The sequence below is a fragment of the Symsagittifera roscoffensis genome, chromosome 6 (genome assembly GCF_963678635.1).
Source record: "Symsagittifera roscoffensis chromosome 6, txSymRosc1.1, whole genome shotgun sequence".
Taxonomy (NCBI): Eukaryota; Metazoa; Xenacoelomorpha; order Acoela; family Convolutidae; genus Symsagittifera; species Symsagittifera roscoffensis.
The window spans coordinates 31,555,926-31,577,907 of NC_087067.1; the positions used below are offsets into that span (position 1 = coordinate 31,555,926).

General features: G+C 34.3%; 3 protein-coding genes across 3 annotated transcripts; all 3 read right to left on the reverse strand.

The window, feature by feature from the left end:
- Positions 1–7,158: 7,158 nt before the first annotated feature.
- On the reverse strand, positions 7,159–15,442 carry LOC134848296 (probable RNA-binding protein EIF1AD). Its single transcript, XM_063865689.1, has 4 exons — positions 15,310–15,442; positions 14,954–15,071; positions 14,620–14,728; positions 7,159–7,522 (listed from the first exon to the last, which is right to left on the reverse strand). The coding sequence occupies exons 1-4, from the start codon at positions 15,397–15,399 to the stop codon at positions 7,297–7,299; spliced, it is 543 nt and encodes a 180-aa protein (XP_063721759.1). The 5' UTR covers positions 15,400–15,442; the 3' UTR covers positions 7,159–7,296.
- A 118-nt stretch (positions 15,443–15,560) lies between these two features.
- Positions 15,561–16,858, reverse strand: LOC134848294 (large ribosomal subunit protein uL13m-like). Its single transcript, XM_063865688.1, has 2 exons — positions 16,644–16,858; positions 15,561–15,917 (listed from the first exon to the last, which is right to left on the reverse strand). The coding sequence occupies exons 1-2, from the start codon at positions 16,845–16,847 to the stop codon at positions 15,567–15,569; spliced, it is 555 nt and encodes a 184-aa protein (XP_063721758.1). The 5' UTR covers positions 16,848–16,858; the 3' UTR covers positions 15,561–15,566.
- A 310-nt stretch (positions 16,859–17,168) lies between these two features.
- Positions 17,169–21,982, reverse strand: LOC134848300 (eukaryotic translation initiation factor 3 subunit D-like). The gene is made up of 2 exons (XM_063865695.1): positions 21,634–21,982; positions 17,169–18,888 (listed from the first exon to the last, which is right to left on the reverse strand). The coding sequence occupies exons 1-2, from the start codon at positions 21,912–21,914 to the stop codon at positions 17,502–17,504; spliced, it is 1,668 nt and encodes a 555-aa protein (XP_063721765.1). The 5' UTR covers positions 21,915–21,982; the 3' UTR covers positions 17,169–17,501.

A 21,982-nucleotide genomic window follows, 5' to 3' on the forward strand; every position in this document is an offset into this window, starting at 1 on the left:
CTTTTCCGAGGTTTAACTGTTCGTATCCACGACACCAGCTTAAAATGTAGATCCTTAGGAACTGATTAAAATATATGGGCCTTCAACTTCAAGACCTCTCCAAATTATGATATCCGATCCGTCAACTTCAAAGCCTCTCAAGATGTATCAAAAAATGTGCATAAGTCGAGAATTTATCTTGAGAGGTTTCTTATTGTCATTATTTTGATTGGACAATTCGAAAACTGAATTTTGTAATCGATACTGTATGAAAACCTTTTGGAGGTAAAAAAAGGATTTCAAGGAAAAGTCAGCGATCCTATCGAAGCACAACTCAATAATTATGAGATAAAAACGTCTGCCCAAGTACATTTTCACGATATAACAAAAATTTTAAAAAGCCAATTGCCCAATAAATTAGAAAAGCAAAAAATGAAGATGGAAGAGAAGCTGGCAATTTACAAAAAATCAGATAGTTTTGAATGCAACTTTGTCTTCAGTATTATGCACATACTTACACTAGATGAATTTACACTAGGCTTATTTACACTAGATGAAAGTCACAGTGAAAATTAATTTCTCAAACAAAAGAGTAGTGCGCAGTTTAAAAAATTGCGTGCGCGGAATTAATTTTTAGCTGTTCAGCCGGTTGAACGTTTGGTTGCTGAGCATCGAATTTTTGTTCGGACTATTTGAAAAATGCAGAGGAAATTTTTGTTCGGGTGTTTCAGTGTTTTTTTTCTTTTTGTTTTCCACGCAAAATCAGATACCAAAACTAATCATAGGACTGAATGGAGTTACATATCATAATAAAATCATTTCAGTCCTAATGCGAACGACATTATTAAGTTCCAAAATTTTTTTTTCAATAAATAGAAAAACTGGTTTGAAATTTTTGATTTTTGGTCTAACTTCTGGCTAATAAGGCCAAAGTGCAGGCTTACAATAGCTTATTTAAACTTCATTTAAGCCATGAAAACTTAAATTTAGTCTTCGAGTTTTTGCGCCGTTTTGGGAATTAAGAAAATTCGAACTTCAAAAAAAAATCTGCAAAAAAATGAAAAAATTGTGAAAATTTTCGAAATTTTTTTAATGATTTTTTCAAATTTTAATCTTTTTTCTTAAAAACTATTTTCTAATAGGCCTAATCGACTATGACTGTCAAATACGCCTGTTTTTTTTGGCTCAGATTTTTAATCGAACCACACAGAAAAAAAAACGAAATAAAATTGAAAAAATGAGGTGCTATTTGTTCATTAACCGGCTTGCTATCCTTTTTGTTTTTAAAATTCATTAGAAGAAACTTCTAAATTGCATAAACAGGAATTCATTTTGCAAGATTGTTTTTGATTAATACGTAAATAAAAAACACAAAATAATCAGAAACAGAGGAAGTTAAATAGAGACAAATTTCAATCATCAAGATTTTGGCTTCTACTAAAGATATTTATCGCATAAATTAAATTAGACAAACCTTGAACTATTAAACTAAATTGAATTTTGAAAAAAGTGATTTATTTGACACGGCTAAAACTTCAACTGACAATAAAGAAAACTGTTTGATCACATATCCCAGGAGAAGTTTTTGCCCTAAAGAGATAAGACGGATATAAACAGGTTTGACAAAAGTTCAAAGTTTCTCAGTATGTTTATTTTTTGAAGACAAGTTTTTGGAAATGAAATGTTTATTTTAAAGTTTTAGCATTATAAGGCACATATTTGAGATTTTTGAATTATTTAATTGTTTTGAGGCAATTACTTACGGATTTTGCCTGCAGTAATATAAATGTTCAGCGTAAGCTGCATATAAAAAATTGAATTTATGATAGAAATTTCAATAAATGTCAAAATCTTCCCATAAAAAAAGAAAATTTTGCAGATAGTCTTATTGAATATGTAAATGCTGGAAATTTTTGAAATTTTTTTGGTTCTTAAAGCAAACGAATCATATCGAGCAACTTTTTAAGTCTTTCAAGCAAAAATTGAAACAAACGCACGGTTTTTAGTATCAGACGCATGGCTTTTACTGGTCATGATTTTCGATGGCTAGAATGTCACATCATGTCGGGAAAAGCAACGAGTAAATAGAAATGGAAGATTTACAAAAAAAAACGAAAATAATACAGAACCTAATAAATATTTAGCTAATGACGCTAAAAACGCCAATTAAAAACGGATAGGTTTAAAATAAAATCATTTTTTTTTTTAAATTTTATGAAGTACATTTAATGCAGCTGTTATGTAATATGTTTTGAAAGTTTATAACAAATACCATTTTTAATTTCCATGTTTGTTTCAAAAATAAATTTAAAAAAATCAATTAATATAAAGTCATTTTTCACAATTTCTTGGAACCGAAATTGTATCAGTAGATTCAACCACAAAACAAATATCTGTTTTCGGGACAAATTTAGTTCACAAATGTTACGGCACAGGGTTGGACAAAGTCGAAGCTACAATATTCAAAAACAAAAAAACAAGCGACAAAACGACTAAAAAAGATTCAAAATGCACAAATGAGTAGAAAAATTTTATGAGAATAAAAAGTGTCGAAAATTCGAACCGCACACTTTCATTTGAGACACAAATGTCCTAACTACTCAAAATAATGGTCTATAAGCTTGTAGACAGATAATCGGATAAAAGAACAAAAGCTTATAATTTATAATGCTGAAAAAATAGCAACGCTTCCTAGTGTAATTCTAAAATTTTATTTTCTTAGAAGCCACATATTTTTGTTTTTACATTTAACTAGAGCTGAATTGTGATACTTGCTACTAATTGGATTCCAAACCAAACAAACATCGAGCATATAGTGAAAAAAGGAGTGGCTTATCTTGCAATAGCCCCAGGGGCTTATCTTGCAAAATTTTTGCTATCCTCATTTTTTGAAGTGAGTAGTAATGTTTCAGTGTTATGAACACAATCCCTATGCACGACTGAATAAGCTTGAAAGCATTTTTTGTAAGTTAAAAGGACGTTGTCATTATTGTAAGCTTATTGCACGTTGTCAAATAAAAAAGTAGTGCACAGTTTAAGAAATAGTGCGCAATTTTAAATCGGAATTAATTTTCAGCCTTTCAGCTGGTTAAACGCTTGGTTATTAAGCAGCAATTTTGTGTGCGGACCATTTGAAAAATGTGGCGACATTTTTTATTCGGGTGTTTTAGTGTTAATTCTTTTTTTGTTTCCCCACGCAAAATCAGATACCAAAACTAATCAAAGGAATGGATGAAGTTACATATCATAATACCTTGCAAATTTCGCTTATCTTACAAAATTTTTGCTTTTCTCATTTTTGAAGTGAGTAGCGGTGCTTCCGCTTCATGGCTACACTCCCTAGCACAAAAAAATAAGCATGAAAACAGTTTTTGTACGATATTGCACGTTGAAAGGATTTGAGAACGTCAAATGCTTTTAGGAACCACTAAAAAATTGAACCACACTAAACTAGTCATGAAACCAAATGTCTTCAAAACTAAAAAAAGTATCAAAAGATGGGTAAAATTGGCAGTTTTTGCAGCCTTCTTATTTGGCAAAAAATGATCACAAATAATTTACTCCTTTTTTGAGCGCCAGTCAACCAATTTTATTCAGAGTATCAAGTTGCACTAAAAAATCAAAAAATTTTTTGATCTTGCAAAATTTTTGCTATCCTCATTTTTTGAAGTGAGTAGTAATGTTTCAGTGTTATGAACACAATCCCTATGCACGACTGAATAAGCTTGAAAGCATTTTTTGTAAGTTAAAAGGACGTTGTCATTATTGTAAGCTTATTGCACGTTGTCAAATAAAAAAGTAGTGCACAGTTTAAGAAATAGTGCGCAATTTTAAATCGGAATTAATTTTCAGCCTTTCAGCTGGTTAAACGCTTGGTTATTAAGCAGCAATTTTGTGTGCGGACCATTTGAAAAATGTGGCGACATTTTTTATTCGGGTGTTTTAGTGTTAATTCTTTTTTTGTTTCCCCACGCAAAATCAGATACCAAAACTAATCAAAGGAATGGATGAAGTTACATATCATAATACCTTGCAAATTTCGCTTATCTTACAAAATTTTTGCTTTTCTCATTTTTGAAGTGAGTAGCGGTGCTTCCGCTTCATGGCTACACTCCCTAGCACAAAAAAATAAGCATGAAAACAGTTTTTGTACGATATTGCACGTTGAAAGGATTTGAGAACGTCAAATGCTTTTAGGAACCACTAAAAAATTGAACCACACTAAACTAGTCATGAAACCAAATGTCTTCAAAACTAAAAAAAGTATCAAAAGATGGGTAAAATTGGCAGTTTTTGCAGCCTTCTTATTTGGCAAAAAATGATCACAAATAATTTACTCCTTTTTTGAGCGCCAGTCAACCAATTTTATTCAGAGTATCAAGTTGCACTAAAAAATCAAAAAATTTCCAACAGGAAGTTGACTGTTCCAGCATCAGACTTTACCTTAAAAAATCAACTTTCCGTCATCAATTGTTCATATTTTAAGCTAAACCCATATTCAACTGAGAATGGAAATTTGAACAGGACATCCAAGTAAAATAGAAACATAAATGAATTCTTGTTTTAAAACAGGTTCTGGGATTTTTTTCATCATTGCCTTTGAACTTAACTGTCGCAGATCGGAAAAACTACGGAACTTTTGTTATGTACAATTGAGACTTTTCGTTGAGGTTTCGTTTATTTAGAGTAAAATATGTTCCTGAACATTAATTTGTATTAGAGAATCTGGTTAGATTTTTTTTTGTCAAAGTAGTCATAGCAATATAAATTGAAAATTATTTTTACAATTATAAAAAAAGCGGATTGTTTTATAACTAAAACTTTGGTTATGTAAATGTTTTTTTTTCAAGAGAGTTGCTTTGTTTGAAAATTTCTCTTTTTAGATAGATGGTGTGGTGAATTGATCAATGAGAGTTTAGAAGAAATAAAAATAATTTTGTCCACATGTATGTCATGTGTAATTTTAAAAACTGAACGACAATGTCATTCTAAGATGTAAAATAAGTTTGTCTAAAATTTCAATCAGACAAAAAACTATCTAGTTTTATTGCATTAGCTGCCGGAAAACAACGAATAATCTATAAAATTAAAAGAGATCAAATATTATCAGTAGTTTTGGTTTTTATTGGTCAAACACCAAGTGCTAGATTATGGGACGAAAAACAGCGGATAACACTGTAGACGAAGGCCAAAAATATGTTAATCTTAGCAGAATTTTCTGAACGTTTAGCACACGAAATAATAAAGATCATCCCGATCCGTTGTAAGCTTGCAAACAATTAAACGGATCGAAAAAATTAATTCTTTTAATTAAAAAGTTTTTTAAAATACCACTGCGCTTGCTAGTATAATTGACGATTTTAAATTTTTTGGAAGCAGTAAATTAAACAACTCGAAATTCAAAAAATTCTGTAGAAAAAAGTTAAGAATACTGAAATTTTTTCAATGCTTGTTATTTTTAGTATGAATATTTTTTGTAAAAAGGTATTCAAAAATAAAAATTTATTTCAATTTCTTGTCGTTTTAAGGACATATTTCACATATCTGAATAATTTAGTTGTTCTGGGGCAATTACTTATGAACTTTGCTATATTAATAAAGGTTTTACGGCCTAAACTGGATATCAAATGGACTTTATGAAAAACTTCGGTAGATTCCAACTTGCGCTTGAAAAAAATTGTACAAATTCCATCATATTGCTTATTTGCAGGCTGCATTTTTTGAAAATTACTTCTCTTAAAGCAAACGAATAAAATCGAGCAATTATAAATGAAAAACTTGAAAAAAGAAATTAGACACGGTTATTTACCGATCCTGGTTTATGATGGCTTCAATGTCCAAAAATGAAACGAGACACTCAAAAACGAAAGAGTCAGAATAAAACCAAAAGAGCTTAATAGTTTTATCACATGAAAAAACGGCAGTTTAAAAACGGGTGGGTTCAAATCAAATTCTTGTTCATGTATATAAACTACCATTATTACGTATTTTGTTCTGAAACTTTATAACAAATACCGTTTTCGTTTTAAAACTACTTTTTTTTAGCATAATATATGACGCCAATTTTCAGTCCTTTGGAACCTGTTTTGTTTCAGTCAATTCAGCACAACCAAATTTCGGTAATTTTAGGTCATGAAATTTACGGCACAGGGTTGGATACAATCGAAGCTACATTATTCAAAAAACGGCTAAAAAAGATTCAATTGCAAAATTGAGTAGGAAAATTTTTAGAGATTAAAAAGCTTGATCTCTAAAAATTCGAGCCGCAGACTCCGAAAATATTCAAAAAAAATTAGATCAAGCTTTTTAATCTCTAAAAATTTTCCCACTCAAATTTGCATTTGAATCTTTTTTGGCTGTTTTTTGAATAATGTAGCTTAAATGTCCTAACCGTAACCACTCAACAACATGATCTATAAGATTGTAGGCCAGTAATAGAATAGAAGAACAACAAATGCTTATAATTTAGTACGCTGAAAAAAGTTAAATATTCATTATTACGCTACGCTTTCTAGTGTAACTTAAAGTTCTTAAATTTTTTAGAAGCAACATTTTTTCTTTAAACAGCTCATTAGAGCTGAATGTTATAATAGTTACTTATCGGATTCCAAACCAAACAAACAATGGACAAATTCAGTGTGCAAAGCAGGTTCGACCAAGTGGGATAGAGAGTGGAAGTTCATAATGTTGCATAAATCATCAGGAATTGTTCAAAGACTTAATTTATTTACAAAAAAAATCTATTTCCCGATTACAAGACAAATGCTGTCGCACGTGTAAGGAACGCCTTAAAAGATAACTATTCTTGATCTCTGCAGAACGTACAAGCTTATTTTTTCAGAATAGGATTGTCTAAACTACTCGACCACATGCGCTGTAAGCTTGCAAATGATTACACGGATCGAAAAAATGAATGCTTTCACCTAAAAGTAGATCCTCAAAATAACACTGCGCTTGCTAGCGTAACTGTCGATTCTACAATTTTTTTTGGAGCAGCAAATTTTTTCGATGAACGTTTGAAAATGAACGATAAGCAAAATGAAGCAGCTAGCACGCTCCTCTCTCAGAAAAAAAACGTTCGTTAATTTTTAGTTAGTCTACTCTAAATACTTTAATAGAACGTGATAATTTATTAAAGTATCAAATTTTCTTGATATAGACATTTGAACATTTGGATACAGTGAATATTTTCGTATATTGAGTAGACTATCTAAAAACATCATCATTTTATTTCAAGCTATTATTTCTATCACTGCCAAGTGAAAAAAAAAGATTATTAGTCTGCAACATGTTTATATCAAGAAGTTTTTGACCAATTTAATCATCTTCACTTTCAGAGCTGGTAAGTTCTTGTTCTTCCTGCTGATTCATTCTGTTCATGTTCACAGTTTCGAACAGGTCAGACTGCTGCTGCTTGCTAGCTCCATCCTCGTCTTCTGATTGGCTGTCTTCGTCTGAAGATGGTGGTAGCGGAATGTCTGCACTCAAATACGACTGGTCAGTTTTGGAAGCTGGTTTCACAGCATTTTCGAATTTGGCTGGCCTGAAAAATTCGACAACTGTTATAAAATTATGTTTTCTAGAAAATGATTTTGAAGAACTAGTAGAGTTATCTAAATTATGTTACATCCACTATTCTCAAGTATTTTTTAGATTTATCAATAATACCTCCATAGGGCAGAAGCAGATCAATTTTAGTCCAATTTCACATTAAAATTCGAAAACCATTTTTTCTCATTTGTTTTTTTTTGCGTGCGTCGCAGCTACGGACAGCAACCGCAAAATAGACTGGGTCATCAAAATGTGTTAAATTACAAACTCTTAATTTACTCAGCTTTCAAATTATTTTATAAAAAAAAGCTCATATCTCCATAACCACTGGGTTTAAAATCTTGAAGGCACTAGTCTCTAGAATCTGGCAGCATTCAACTGCACATTAGAGTTATATCAGTCGCACCTAAACAGACGCATAATGAAAACGTACTTCCATAAACAGTTTAAACATTTTAGCATGTCAACATAAGAACAAAATGTGTCAAGTGAAACGCAAGTCACACGCAGAGCCGACCAGGAGCTTCGCGCCACTACAAATTTAGCAATGCAAGCTAGCACACAGAAAATAAATTGAAAGCCATTAAGTCAAAACCTGTTTTCGAGAAGTTCCGAAAAAAGCAAACACACAATTCCAAATGCTCGTCTTTAAGTCTAATTTGAGAAAATCACATTAAGAATTAAAATCGCCAGCGTTTAAATATTTCATCGATCGGCGAAAAAGCCGACAAAAATCGTTGTAAAAACTTGTCGAGTTATAAATTTCTGGTAGTCTAAAACTCAACGTCTCCGCCTATGAACAATACTGACTTGTTTTTTTTTCGCAAAACTTGAACTTTCGAACTCCAAAGAAAAAACATATGGCATGGGAGCTCTTAGAGAAAAAAATATCGCCACACTTTGTTGATAAATGATAAAAATAAGAACATTGAGAAAAAGGGATCAATCCGTAAGTTCTTCATTCCCTTGGAAAACCTGAAAATAATACCCACCTTCGAAACTAGAAATTGATCAGGTTTTTCGTTACTTTTACACTTTTGCTGCTCGATAGTGGAGTTTGCCTTCCTTTCAACAAAAGGAAACAAACAAAATTAAAAGGAAATCAAAAGTTAACCATGAAAAATTAAATTTTAGCGTGAAAAAGGATTTTCCTGAAAAAAATTCACCAATACCTTTATAGCAGTATTGACTATATCCATGAATCTTAATCCACAAAACTTACAACCATAGTGAACTGGCTCACAGCACAAGAAACATCTGTGACGTGGCACTGCAATTAAGCCGACAAAATAGACAGACAATAGGTCGACAATTTTTTTGAAACTGAAAACTTTCGGTTTAGAAAGTGGTAAAATTTTCGGTTTACAGCGTAGTTATTACTACTAGACTAAGGATGCCGGAGAAACCAAGGAAATTGAATTGACTATAAATCAGCCTATCAAATTAATCAACTGATTTGGTTATAGAAGTTGTTAACCCGAAACAAAGTCTTTATTCCGCTTGGCAAACGCTTGCTAGTAAAAAGCCTAATAATATAAGTCGATACATCGATAATTTTTTTATGAATTCTTCGATCAATTCACATTAGTATAGTTTTTGGCAAACATTATTAAAGCAATTCAACTTCGCAATACCCCGAGTTAATCACAGATCCGTTTCATATTCTAACATTACTAGTTTTTTTTAAAAAAATTCACGTTGCGTAAATCAATTTGCCAAATTTGATTTTCATAAAGGCTAATCCATCGATAAAAATTTGAAACTGTTAGATTGAAGCTATTCGCAAAAAGTTAGTCTATTGAGCAAGATATTCGAAGACCTTAAAATTAAACCTAAAAAAAAGCTTGAGTTGACTCGCAAAAGTTGGTTCTTTCAAGCATACAGCACAAGAAGAATGAAATGTTCATTTTAATTTCAAAGCAGTTGGAACTGATTCGCAAAATCAGTAATCAAATCCAGAGAAAAATTGAAAAAAGGAGAGTCTTGTTTTGCTTTGGTTTTTTAAGAAGCGTAAACCAAAATGCAGAAAAAATTGAAAACTGAGGTACTGGCTAGATATCAGTCGACGAAATTCAATCTAACAGTCTAAAATTAGAAAGATAGAAATTACTCGATAGCCACTTACACATTGCTCCTCATGTTCAAAACATTTCATTTCTTTAAAATTTCAAGAAGATTGAATTTGCGAGTTCTAATCATTCTTCATCGACAGAGAAACTATTCGTGACAGACAGTTCACCTCCAATTTTGCTTGAACGCTAAAAATCTGTGTGTAATAAAAAGGCCGTTTATTGAACGCTGAAAAATTAAAAGCTATTTCAAACAATTCATTTAATTTATGTTATTGACTTGCTTATACAATTGTTTAATTTCAGTCGAAATCAACAAATTGGATTCAGGTATGATATGGATATGGAGGGAGTCGAGGATGGGACAACCCAAAGACTGGTGAAACCTAACGGATGAGGACGAAAAGAAAACCAAATTTCTTCAGGACGAGGTAAAAAATTTACGTAGACTTGTTTTTGAAATGAATGACCCATTGAGAGAGCATGGAAAGTAGATCCAAAATGATAGAGAACTAATCTTGAACCCACCTTTTGATGCTCGAGACGAAATGCTTTTGGACCGAAATATAGTGAAAGTTATTGTCCAGTTTTTGAAAACCGAATTGTATTAATATTGTAGGTTTAAAAGCATTCCAGATTTTAACAAGAAGAGGGCCTCTTCCATGTGGATTGATGCCTATCTTGATAACAAAACTTATATATTTCAAACACAAAAATTTAGTGTACGGTAGGAAAAACTGCAAGATAAAAAACCAATGAATGGACGCCAAATGTATATCAAAGAGCTTATGTACATCATCTACTACATATATAATTAAATGTTTATCATCCAACAAAAGCAGCAAAATTAAAGCAAGAGGCTAATAGTACGGGATATGTAACGTCTACTAGAAACTGCAATATAAGTGCAAAAATAGAGATGTGAGAAGTGTTCGTTCCAGTCAAATACCAAACTGAAAACGAAAAGCTAGATAACCCGATAAAAAACAATTTTCGCGTTGAGGGAGCAAACGATAACGGCAGAGCGGAAAAAAACTGAGATGCGAAACCTCCTAGATACAAAAGAGCAAAAATAGGTCTATGAGTTGAAGAAAAAAGGAACCAAAAAAGGCAAACTGATAAACAGTCAAATTGATCTGTTAAAAGTTGTCGGATTAAAAAAATTTCGAGTTAATTATTTGAATAGATGAACTGAGCGCTTTTGTTTCTCCAGTTTTGGCACGAGAAAATGCCCCAATATTAAAAACAAATACTTTTAATTTCAGAAATTAAAATCACACGTGAATTGTTTTTTATCACATGTGGTTACGAAAATTATCATGACATTGATTGTTTTTATATTCTGATCGCGTTTTTTTGGGTACTGAGTGTTGATATTTACCATGCCTTTAACTCCAAAGAAGTCATTTATCCACTTTTTGAAACTAAACTTTATGAAAATTATTATGATTACGATTGTTAAACTATTCTAATTGCCTTTTTTGGACTGAAGATTGGGACTGAAGATTGAAATCTTTCCCTGAAATTCCAGAGAGATTTTGGCTTTTGAAAGATAGGATTCTCACTTATGACTGGTATTGTTATTTTTGATGCAGAGGGTTGAAAGTTTCATAGCCCTAGGCGATAATAGAGCTTCAGAGAATACAAAAAAACCAAGATATTGATCGTAACTGGAAAAATCAAAGAGAGGGAGAGAGAGAAAAATTACAAGGAATCCGTCTGAAAATTTGCCGGACAAATTATCGAATTAGAACTTTCGAGCAAGCAACTTCTTCAGTTGGTCTGAGAAATCATGCAATACCAAAAAGAGATTTTCCTCGCTTAACCAGGTTTATATATAACAAGACATACTCCGAGTAACAACTTTTCTCTATTGGTAAAAAAAGTGGTCCTAGATAAAACACCAGTATCTGAAAAACCTAAGCTCAGAGATTAAAAGATCAATTAAATATACGAATTTGGTAGGTGTATTAGAACGAAAGACACTAAATTGTTCCAAGAATATGGAAAACCAACCAGGGATTTGTTTACAGAATTTGAGAATTATCACAAAATTTTCCATATTTAGAACTATAGCTCGGAAATGGAGCACAACGTGATTCTTAATCGCTTTCCGAAAAAGTCTGAAAAACTCAACCAAAAAATTTTTAAATTAGAAAAGTATCAATATTTATTTACATACAATATAGAAAAGAAGGGGCGGGAGTTAAAAAGGGATTAAAAACAACATGGTCAGAAAAACGGAAATTGATCAATATCAGATAATGACCATAAGACAAATATAATAAAAATTCGAGAAAAGGGGAAATTTGGACATTTTTGTACAGGAACTCAAACTGCAAAAAAAATAAATTCTTTGAAAATTACTAACCTTGAAAAATTATTTGAAATTATTTAGCTACGTATTTATAAGCCTTAAAACTTGAAACAACTGGCAAAAATTTGATTTGCAGAGCTTTCATCGTATTGCGCAAAAATGATAAAGCAAAAAGAATTTATCCGGATACTACAAAATTTTGAATGTTGTATCCCGGGAGCCTATAATTACTAAATACTTGTGAATTAAAAAACTCCGCTTCATATATTGATGAAGTTTTCACAAGCACTCAAATAACAGCATCAGATTACAAATCTGAAATAGTAACAGATTTATTGAATACAGAAATCAACTTTTATAAAAACTGGAAAATTCTAAATCAAACGGACAAAAAAATTAAATTTGCTATTTTGGCTGCAAAATGAATTGCAGACAAATGAAAATATCTCGAACATTTGAAAAAAAAAATCAATCGTTTTTATGCATGAACGGGGTTATCGAAAAGCTGATAAAATGATGCACTGATAGCATTTTTTTTGTAAAAATGATTATAAAGGATAAATCAGGATACTAAGAAAGAACGTATTACGAAAAAAATGTCCTTAACACTGAAAAATTCACCAAATGATAGTTTGGCGAGCTTATAGAAGCAACGAAAAGAAGCCAATTCCTTAAATGTATCACAAAAAGTAGCTCCAATTTTGTAGGGAGAATGTAGTGCTGTCGCAAACAATTACCAGCGAAGCGTTCAAAACAATTTCAAATCAAATCTTAAAAACAAATTCTCGTAAAAAATTTTGGCATTATTTATCATTTATTTAAATCCAAGAGCTCTGCACTTCATCGTTTTTGACGCTGTTAATCATTAGGGCCATTTCAGAAAACGCTTTCAAGTTTGTCCTAAAACTGCTACAGTAAATCCATTGTGCCAAAGAAGGAGTCAAAAACTGATTGCTTCAACTTACCAATTTTTTAAGGAACGTTTTCGAAAAACTTAATCAAAAAAATTGATTGTTTTCCTGGAAAAGAACAAAATTTTGTTAGAAACGCAAAACGTTTATCTGAAAAAATTAGGAAAGGCATTCAAATATTTGGTTCGTGGAAAAAAATGAAAAAAGCCGACACTTGTTGAGTTATTGAAAGCAGAGTGTCTTCGTTGACTCAACGAAAGCGTTTGACATAATTTCACGACAGTTGATGTTAACAAAAAGTTTTAAGCATGGACTAAGCGGACCAATGCAATATTTATTTAAATCAAACTTTGAATTTGGTGAAAGACGGCAAACTGTTTTTTTTTGTGCAACAAGCAATCAAATCTTAAAACTTCAAAATTTTAAGGGGAGAGAGCCACAAGGTTCTTTCCCCGGCCATATACTTCTTTAATCTATATAAACGATATTTCTGATCAAATCAAATACTCGCAAACAAATTTGATAGACGATGACACTGTCAGAACAGGAAACATTGGAAAAGAACCACACTCAAATTTCAGTCTCGATTTAATAAGGTTATATAATTAGTTCACTACTATTAAACAGACGAGAAATAGCGCTAAGACAAAAATTGTTATTTTGGTACGAACAAAAATACAACTAGCATCGCCAATTTTGAAAAAAAAAATCGGATCAAAATGTTCGCATACCTTTATTCGTTTGGTTATTGGATGCAATTTAAAGTTCAAAGAGCATATACATCTTACAAAAAAAAATTACCGAAAGCAGCTGCAATTCTTTATACACAAGGGAAATAATTAATAAGAAAACAACTACTTGAAATTTACAGCACATCTTGGGCCTGTATTCGAATATGGATTACTTATATACGACAGTACCACCAAAACTATTACTGAGAAAAATGACTAAGAAAAATACCAACGCTGTCTGTGAAGATGATGCTTAAGTCTTAGAAAATTTGACAGTGTGTATGAGGCACGATGTGAGCGGATATTACTATCAATAGAAGAGATTTATCTAAAACAGCTGATTAGCCTTCTGGCAGAAATATTAAGAGATGACTCACATAATTAAGATTCGAAGTCAGCAATAACCAAAACTGAATTAGTAAAGCCTCTTGAGAAAACAGAATAAGCGGTCCTCAAATCAGAAAATACAAAAACAGAAGAATCGTTGAAAGGCCTGAAACACAATAAGAGTGTTGTGTAATGCAATTATTAAATTTGATGAAAACATAATTCAAACTCTGGTTGATTAAAATGAGAAACAGCTCTAAGTAAATCTTAAAAATCTCCAGGCTAAAATCAAGTTTGATTGATTTGAAAACCTATTTTGTTAGATACGGGAATTCTAATGCGTACTTTTCAGGTTAATATTAGAAATGCAGCTTATTTGTTGGTAGCAAACTTTTTTTTTTCAGCGGAAAAAAAATTGTGTTGCTTGCTTGTCAATTTTGTCGATACTATCATGGTTAGCACATTGTCTGGTGTAATCAAATGATGATTTTTTACTTTTTATTTTATGTCTGTCTATAATGTTTGATTCTCTTGCGTATCTTTTCTTTATGTATCGTTTTGATAACTGAAAATTATTGCTCTTTAAGTGTATCAGAAACAGGTCGCAAAACCTAATAATCTCCTACCATTTGTTTCAAATTATGTAAACAAGTTTAAACTACTGTTGTTTTCCCCAATTCAAGTGGGAATTTACCATTAAAAACTTATATCTACGGATCTGTTTGACAACTCACCACAGTTTGCGTTCGTGCAGATGTCTGATGTGATCCTCCAACAGACACACACAAATCTCTCCTCTCACTTTTGTGCCCTCGTCAATCGGGTCACAGATCACGTAGTTGTCTAAACAATGTTAATAAACATGTCCCACAACACTACTACCACACAACTTCCCCCAATTTTCACATTGATGACAGAAATTATCCGTCCAACTTAAACTAAAAAAAACCTGTTTTCGAGTTAATACTAAATGTAAGATGGACGGATAATTTCTGTGATCAGGTATTAGCTCGAGAACAGATTTTGAAATCACATACTGTGACTATTTCATTTTTGATCCTGACTCACCCCGCTTGATCCAGATGGTCTTTCTGAACTTCAGAGGCATGGACACCAGAATGTTCTCGTCCCTATCCCCATATTCCGGCACCACTTCATGCAGGTTGTTGCCACGCGCCGCAATCACCTGGAAACATCACATGGATTAGATACATCAGTTTCCTTTCAAGGTGGTTCGATCAGGCGTATCAGACGAATCTCAAGGAACCATGCAATGATTGAACAATTTTAAAAATTCAAGATTAACTGTTATTGATTAATTTTTTTTGGCAGAATCAAACTTTTCAAATACGAGTTCTGAAGTTCGGCCAAGTAGATTTCTGACCTCCCACTGATGAGTGAACTCCTACTGATGAGTGACTGACCTTTGCGATGAACTGTCCATTGGTGGGGATGTGGTCGGACTCTATTGCTTCTCTAGTGACATGTTTCTTCTTTGTAGTCTTCGAGGACATGTCTCCATAATCATACAACACTCTCAAAACATTGGATTCTTTCAATGGGATCAGAATTAAAGCAATATCAACATTCGCTTTCTGTTCCAAAAAACTCAAACCATCAGGAAACCACAATTGCCATTTAGAGTAGACTTATGTATATAAAACACTTAAAAACATAAAAACTAAAACTTGTATTGATCACTTTTGGCCCAAATAACTGGAAAATTATCGATTTGTTCTTGAGAATATTCCGACAGTTTCCGCGGCACCTTCTTCCTTGGCAGCATAAAATTAACATTCCTCAAAATATTATCTGGGATATTTTTATCTTTAAAACAATGCAATCTAGTTAGCCAGGCGTCCCTGAAGTCGATTCTTTTTGTTTCCAAATACAGTCTGGTGGTGCGTCTCACTATTTGTCCAGGGTTGTCGCGTAGAAACTCCCATGCGAATGTGATGACTTTGTCGCCTGGCCGGGTCGTCTTCTGGTCAGTGAAGCGGTGGAACTCCCACTCGAACTCGGACATTGCAAGCTAACACAAACCCACAAATAGTTTTAAATAGAGGCGCTACACAATACACACAGAAGCGAAGCAGCACTTCGCAAACAGAAGCAAAAAATGGCGAAAATAGGAAAACATCTACCGGAACATGCCGGGGATACGAGGACGTGAAAGTCGTAATCCCTAGTGATTATGAATTTCACGTCCTCGTATCTCCGGCATGTTCTCTTGAAAATGTTCTAACCTAGCGACCAATGAAGCAGCTACAGTTGCTATAAAATTGCCAATGCTTTGCAGCAGAAGCGTCGCAAAACAAAATTCAACCTATCTCTACACTCTACCCCCCGGATTACCTCTTCCTACCTCGAGATTAGGAGTGCCACGTGCTACCATCTCCGCCATGGTCACTTGAAATTAATCTACCACTAGCCAGTAAAAAGCAGCTACAGCTGCTATTTAATTGCCAATGCTCGAAAAAATACCAAGAGCTACCAAACAAGCTAACTCACACGCTCGCTAATGTAAAAATGTAAATTTCATGCAGCTCATTATAAAATTCAACAAAGAAGTTTTATCACCCGAAAAAACTGCGAAAAAGCTATGTTATACACTAATCCCTAGCTTCAGAAATTAGTCAATGCTAAGATGATTTTTGCAGATGCTAAAAAATGATGTAGCATCCCGCTCCAGTACTAAAACATCCCTCTTTATGACGCTAGTCAATCTGGATCAAAGTACAGGTATAAAATTGCCCACCTGTGAACAGTTCATGACGACCACATGATCGCCGCAGTCTTGTTTCCAGGCGAATAGTGGCTTGTGTCTGCCCTGTAGAATAGTGGAGCATTTCTGGGCTAGATGGACAGGGTGGTGCCAGGAGGCGTCTATGAGGTACCAATTACGTGCAAAGGAGGCAGCCAGAGCAGAGCCCCTGGACAAACCAGAGCCTGGCGTAGGCATCACAGATCTAGAAAATACATGATTTGGTTTTGCAGAAAATATACAACCCCTGCAACAAACTGCTTTGATATCAAAGGTTCGAAGGCGACAACGTTTGAAATTGCAAAGTTTTGATATCAGACTCAAATTTCTTTAGATTTTGACTTTTTTTTACAGGAGATCAAAACTTGAGATCCTCCCATAAGCAACCATTTTGAAATGCTGCTTAAATTAAACTCAGCATAAACTGTTCTATAAAAAAGAACCAAAAGAACTGAATACCTATCTCCTCTTGGCTAATTTCACTGCCACTTAACAAGATAATTCTCGGGATAAAAAGGAAAAGTTTGAAAATTCAACTGAATCCAGCACGCAAATGGAAAGCAAAAGCATACAAATATATCCATCCATCAAATTACACTGAGAGCATAGCATTCATATCTTATTAGCAGTTCAGTTCGCCAGTAGGTCGCTCATTTGCTTCTGAAATACCTCCCATCCATATGAATCTAAGTAGGCAGACGAACTTAAACTTTTGCCGATATTCAATTTGTATCAAAAAGACCTCCAAAAATGATAAAAAGAGGCAATGTCAAGTACGCCTGCATTAACTTCGTCATACCACTTAATTTCTCCATAATATTATTAATTAATTCACTCCGTCAATTTCTCTTTTCACTCTTTTTCGTTTTCTTCTGGAATAGTTTCTTCCTCAGAATCGTCCTCGTCGTCGGAGAACGTATTCATGGGGATCTTGTACAGCCTAATCGTAGTCTTATTCGGATCCTTTAACAACAGATACTTGCCCGCCTCCTCTGGCTGTCTATTAATAGCATCTATTATAGCTCTCAGAATACCCCAACAGTTGTCGAAGTTCAAATTGATACTCGTGGCCAAGTTACTTGGCTCGAACGACTGCACTTTCAGGATCTCGTGAGTTTTCGAATCTCGTGGGTTGACCCGCGACACGAATCCCAGTTTGATGAAATCAGATCCCGAAAGATACGCCTGAAGACACCACTTTCCAATTTTAAAACTGTTATTTTTCAGCTCAGTTGCGATTATCGCTCCACTTTGCTGGTCCAGCTTTTGGTGCCATTCGCTTCTATGTTCCACTTCGTTCAAAGCTTTGATTGTCAGGAAGTGTGTCTTATCATCGGGACCCTTACTAACAGCATCATGCTCGCATCTGCATACAAGTTTAATGTCATTGCCAAGGTCCCACATTTTATACTTATACCCGATAGGTGCCAGAGGATCCTGCGGCTCATCGTCGTCATCCTCGTCTTCGAAGGGATTCGGCTCTTTGAATTTATGAGCATCGCCTTCCTTCTTCAGAACTTGTTGGGTAAAACAGTAATTGACATGAGTGCTTTCGTCCGAGTAAACTTTCAACTCATTCGGATCAGTCGAGAGCGGCTCGTGAGCTGTCTCGTTCACAGTCAGACAGTCGAATGACAGACTGTCCTCTCGCTTGTCCAAAAATATCTTCCCTTTCAACTTTGTGGCCACTATATCCCACGAGTAGACGGACCTTGTGCAACACATAAGCGTGGCTAATATGATGTCAGTGGCGAACACGTTTCCCTGTTTGGCGGCCAGTCTTCTGATCACTGGATCCGATGTAGTCGTGACAGTCGGGATCCTTCGGTTGATAGCTGTCAAGTATCGCTCGCTCTTTGTGTTCACTCTGTCGAACTTCTGGTCATAATACTCCAGTGTTCCAGCTGTCACAAGCTCCACAGGTTTGTTCACATCCGGAAGCTTCAGTTTAGTCAGACGTGGGAAATCGTAGTAATCAATCTCGTCCCAGTCTTGTTTAACATCCACCGAAGCTTTCCTAGAAACTTGATTGCGGTTATTATTGTTCCAATTTCGGTTCCTGTTGCCCCTGATTTTGCCTCTCTGCCAGCCTCTGCTGCTTTGCTGGTTGCCACTGTTGCCCCTCCAGGCGTTCGAGTTGCCCTGGTTCTGACTCCCCCTGTTGGGCATAGACGCTCCCCTGCCCCTTCCTCTCTGCATGGGATTGTATCTACCTCGTCCGATTCCTCTGAAGAATGGCCTGATAAAACATATTCCCTCATAAAAAAATTACAACTTGCCTAAGTTTCTAAAATTTGATTGATTATCTATGAAAAAAATATATTTAGCCATCAGACAAAAAAATCTGATTAGGTTACAAAAAAAGCTTTTCATTAAATCAAATCAATAAAAAAATTGGTTCCAAATGTACTATTTTGCTAATAAACCATTAAGTGAAAAATATCTAGAGTAAATTGTTGCACTCTCTTTATGCTTCAATCTCGGAGAGCAACATTTAAGATCCACGCATAAAAATTACTTCGATATCGAGTTTTAAAAACAAACTTGTAAAATAAACACGGACTTAAACGACCTTCGCTGATACAAGCAACAAAAACGGCAAAAAGGAGCGTTAAAAATCAACAATACGAAAATAAACCAGAATGGAAAAGCCTGCAAAAAAACTTTCGACAATGGGTGATCGAGCTTACTATCTGCTGCCAATAGTACAATAGATCATTCAGCCACTGAGACCTGATGAACATTAGCCTTTACCAGGCAGCACTGAAAACGATTTGTTTAAGCGGACAAAACACATGCTACGAAAACGTCCTTTTCAAATATCGCTCGCTCTTGTGTTCACTCTTTCTAACTTCTTTTCACAATAATCCACAAAATACACATATTAGCAAAATAGCCCTATAAAGAACCAAATCCATTGTTAAGCATATGCGGATTTTGTGCCTAGTGAATTCAAGTTTTTTTCGAAAATGGATAGATAATCTGGGTTGATTTGTTAACAAATGGCGTCACTGTTAACAAATAAAAACAAGACTACTCGTATCAGGGCAAAGCCCTGAAAGTTCTGACTGCCTTTTAACGTTTATGGAGCAGTAATAACATAAACAACATAAAAAAATTGAATGAAATAAAATAAAATGAAAAACATTTCTAAAATTTGAAAATTTTTCTTTGAAAATCATCCCCCCACTTGCCATATAAAGTACAAAACAATAGATTCCGCTCCTTGTAACAAATCAATTATGGCAAATAAAGCTTCTTTTAACCAATTTGGGACGATTTCTAAGACGGATTAAATCTCCGCTTACGCGTTAATAGCGCGAATTATATCGCGCGTTAATTGTCCCAAATTGGTCAAAATGGCAATCTTTAAACCCTCATAACTTTACGAAAATTGATCACAGGTGAAATAGCTTTTCAAATTTGAGCTCAAGACAACAATAGCTTTCGAATGATATGAAAAAATTCCGTCAAAAATGCCTGTTAAAAAGTCGAAATTTGTCTGAAGAAAAAAAAACCACCCCGAGCACAAATATTCCGTTACTTTCGTATCGAAAGTCGGAACAAAAAGGGTAATTGAGAGCAAAATAATGAAATTTAACACAATGAACATGCAATTCGCAAACACAAAAATAACAAGGATAGCCGGTTACTGTGCAAATAGCATAGCATGTTCCTGCCATAGTCTTGAAAATAGTCATTTTTTTTTTCAAATTAGTATCATTTTTTCTGTTAGTATCAAATAAAATCGTTAAAAAAATTGAAGAAATTTTCTATTGAATCTCAAAATGGCGCTAAAAAAGCTCAAAAACTAACTTTACTCGAGGAAAGCAAAGTTTTTGCGGCTTAAATAAGCTATAAGTCTGCTTACTTTGACAAACCTTAATAGCTCAAAATTAAAATGAAAATTTTCAAACCGGTTTTTCTCGACACTGAGAAATTTTTTTCTTTTTTTTAACGTCGTTCGCATCACGACTGAAAGGGCTTTAATATGATATTTAACTCGACCCATTCCAATTATTATTTGTGGTACCTGATAATGCGTGCAAAACAAAGAAAAAACTAAAACAAACCCGAACACAAAAATCCTTCACATTTTTCAAATGGTCGGAACAAAAACAGCAAATAATCACTCAAAAAAGCTTGAATCCCAGATTTGAAGATGTCTTTTGAATATCTTTTGGTTTGAAAAAATTGAACACAATTTCCATAATATTGATTTTCAGGAAACTTCATACAGCCCGTATTGTGCTATGCTACAATTTTATGCACACGGGGACAGGATTCACTCGTTGATCTCATGATTTCCAGGCCTTTGTTCTACCCTGTGTGTCTAAAACGATCAAAAAGGGCGGAACAAAATGAACTTGTTTGAAACGATATAGCTTATACAGTATACAACACTGAAATAGTAACTGAGCACGGAAATAACACAGCACATGCCACACCACTAGCCGAGCTTTTTAAAAAATTCAGATGTCGTTAAACTTTTCGAATTTTCAAATAACACTTTTTTCCATGGTCTCCCATATTTTTTCCCATAATTTTATTCAGGGGCTGATCTAAGATTTTCTCGAGGGGAGGGAGGGCGGATTTTCAAGAAAATTTTGAAAATTTTGTCGACCTTTTTTTTTAGGTCGACCAAATTGATTTCCCGAGCTTTTGCCAAAGCACTAAAAGACCCTGTTTTAGACAAATTTTCTGCGCCGCAGGCAAAAACTTTGAAAAACAGGCCAAAAAAGGCGTTTTTAGGCACTTTTTCTAAAAATTTTGACCAAAAAATGGCGTTTTTTCGGCGCGTGCTCCCCTGGATATCTCAAAATAGTACAAAGGGGGCCCTAAATCTGCCCCTGAGTTTATTTCCGACTCTGTTGTCATCAAATTTAAATTAGGAATCAAACAAAAAATCAATTGAGGTTTGAAAGGATAACATAAATGAATTACTTCGATGATCATCAGGTAACTAAAGTGGTAGTTGTTGTACCTGCTGGGCTTGATGGTGTCGACGATCTGGAAGTGGTCGTCGTGTTCGTGGTAGTAGGCATACTGTCCCGCCCCACTGGTGGAGAACTGGGAGGTGTACTTGTTGTTGTACTTCTTGTCATTGTACAGCTGGTTCCCACTCAGAGTCCAGTCAGACACTTTGCCCAGTCGGTCGCTCTTGCTGAATGGCTGGTAGGGCATGTCCTTGAACTTCTCCGGAACTGCACATGGTCCCCACCCATTCGGGTTGTCCGTGATCTTCGGCAACGCAAAGTCCGCCATAACTTTCAATTCACTCCTATCGATGGTCGCGCTAGATCGATATTTGAACAGCAAATTTATCTGAAAGT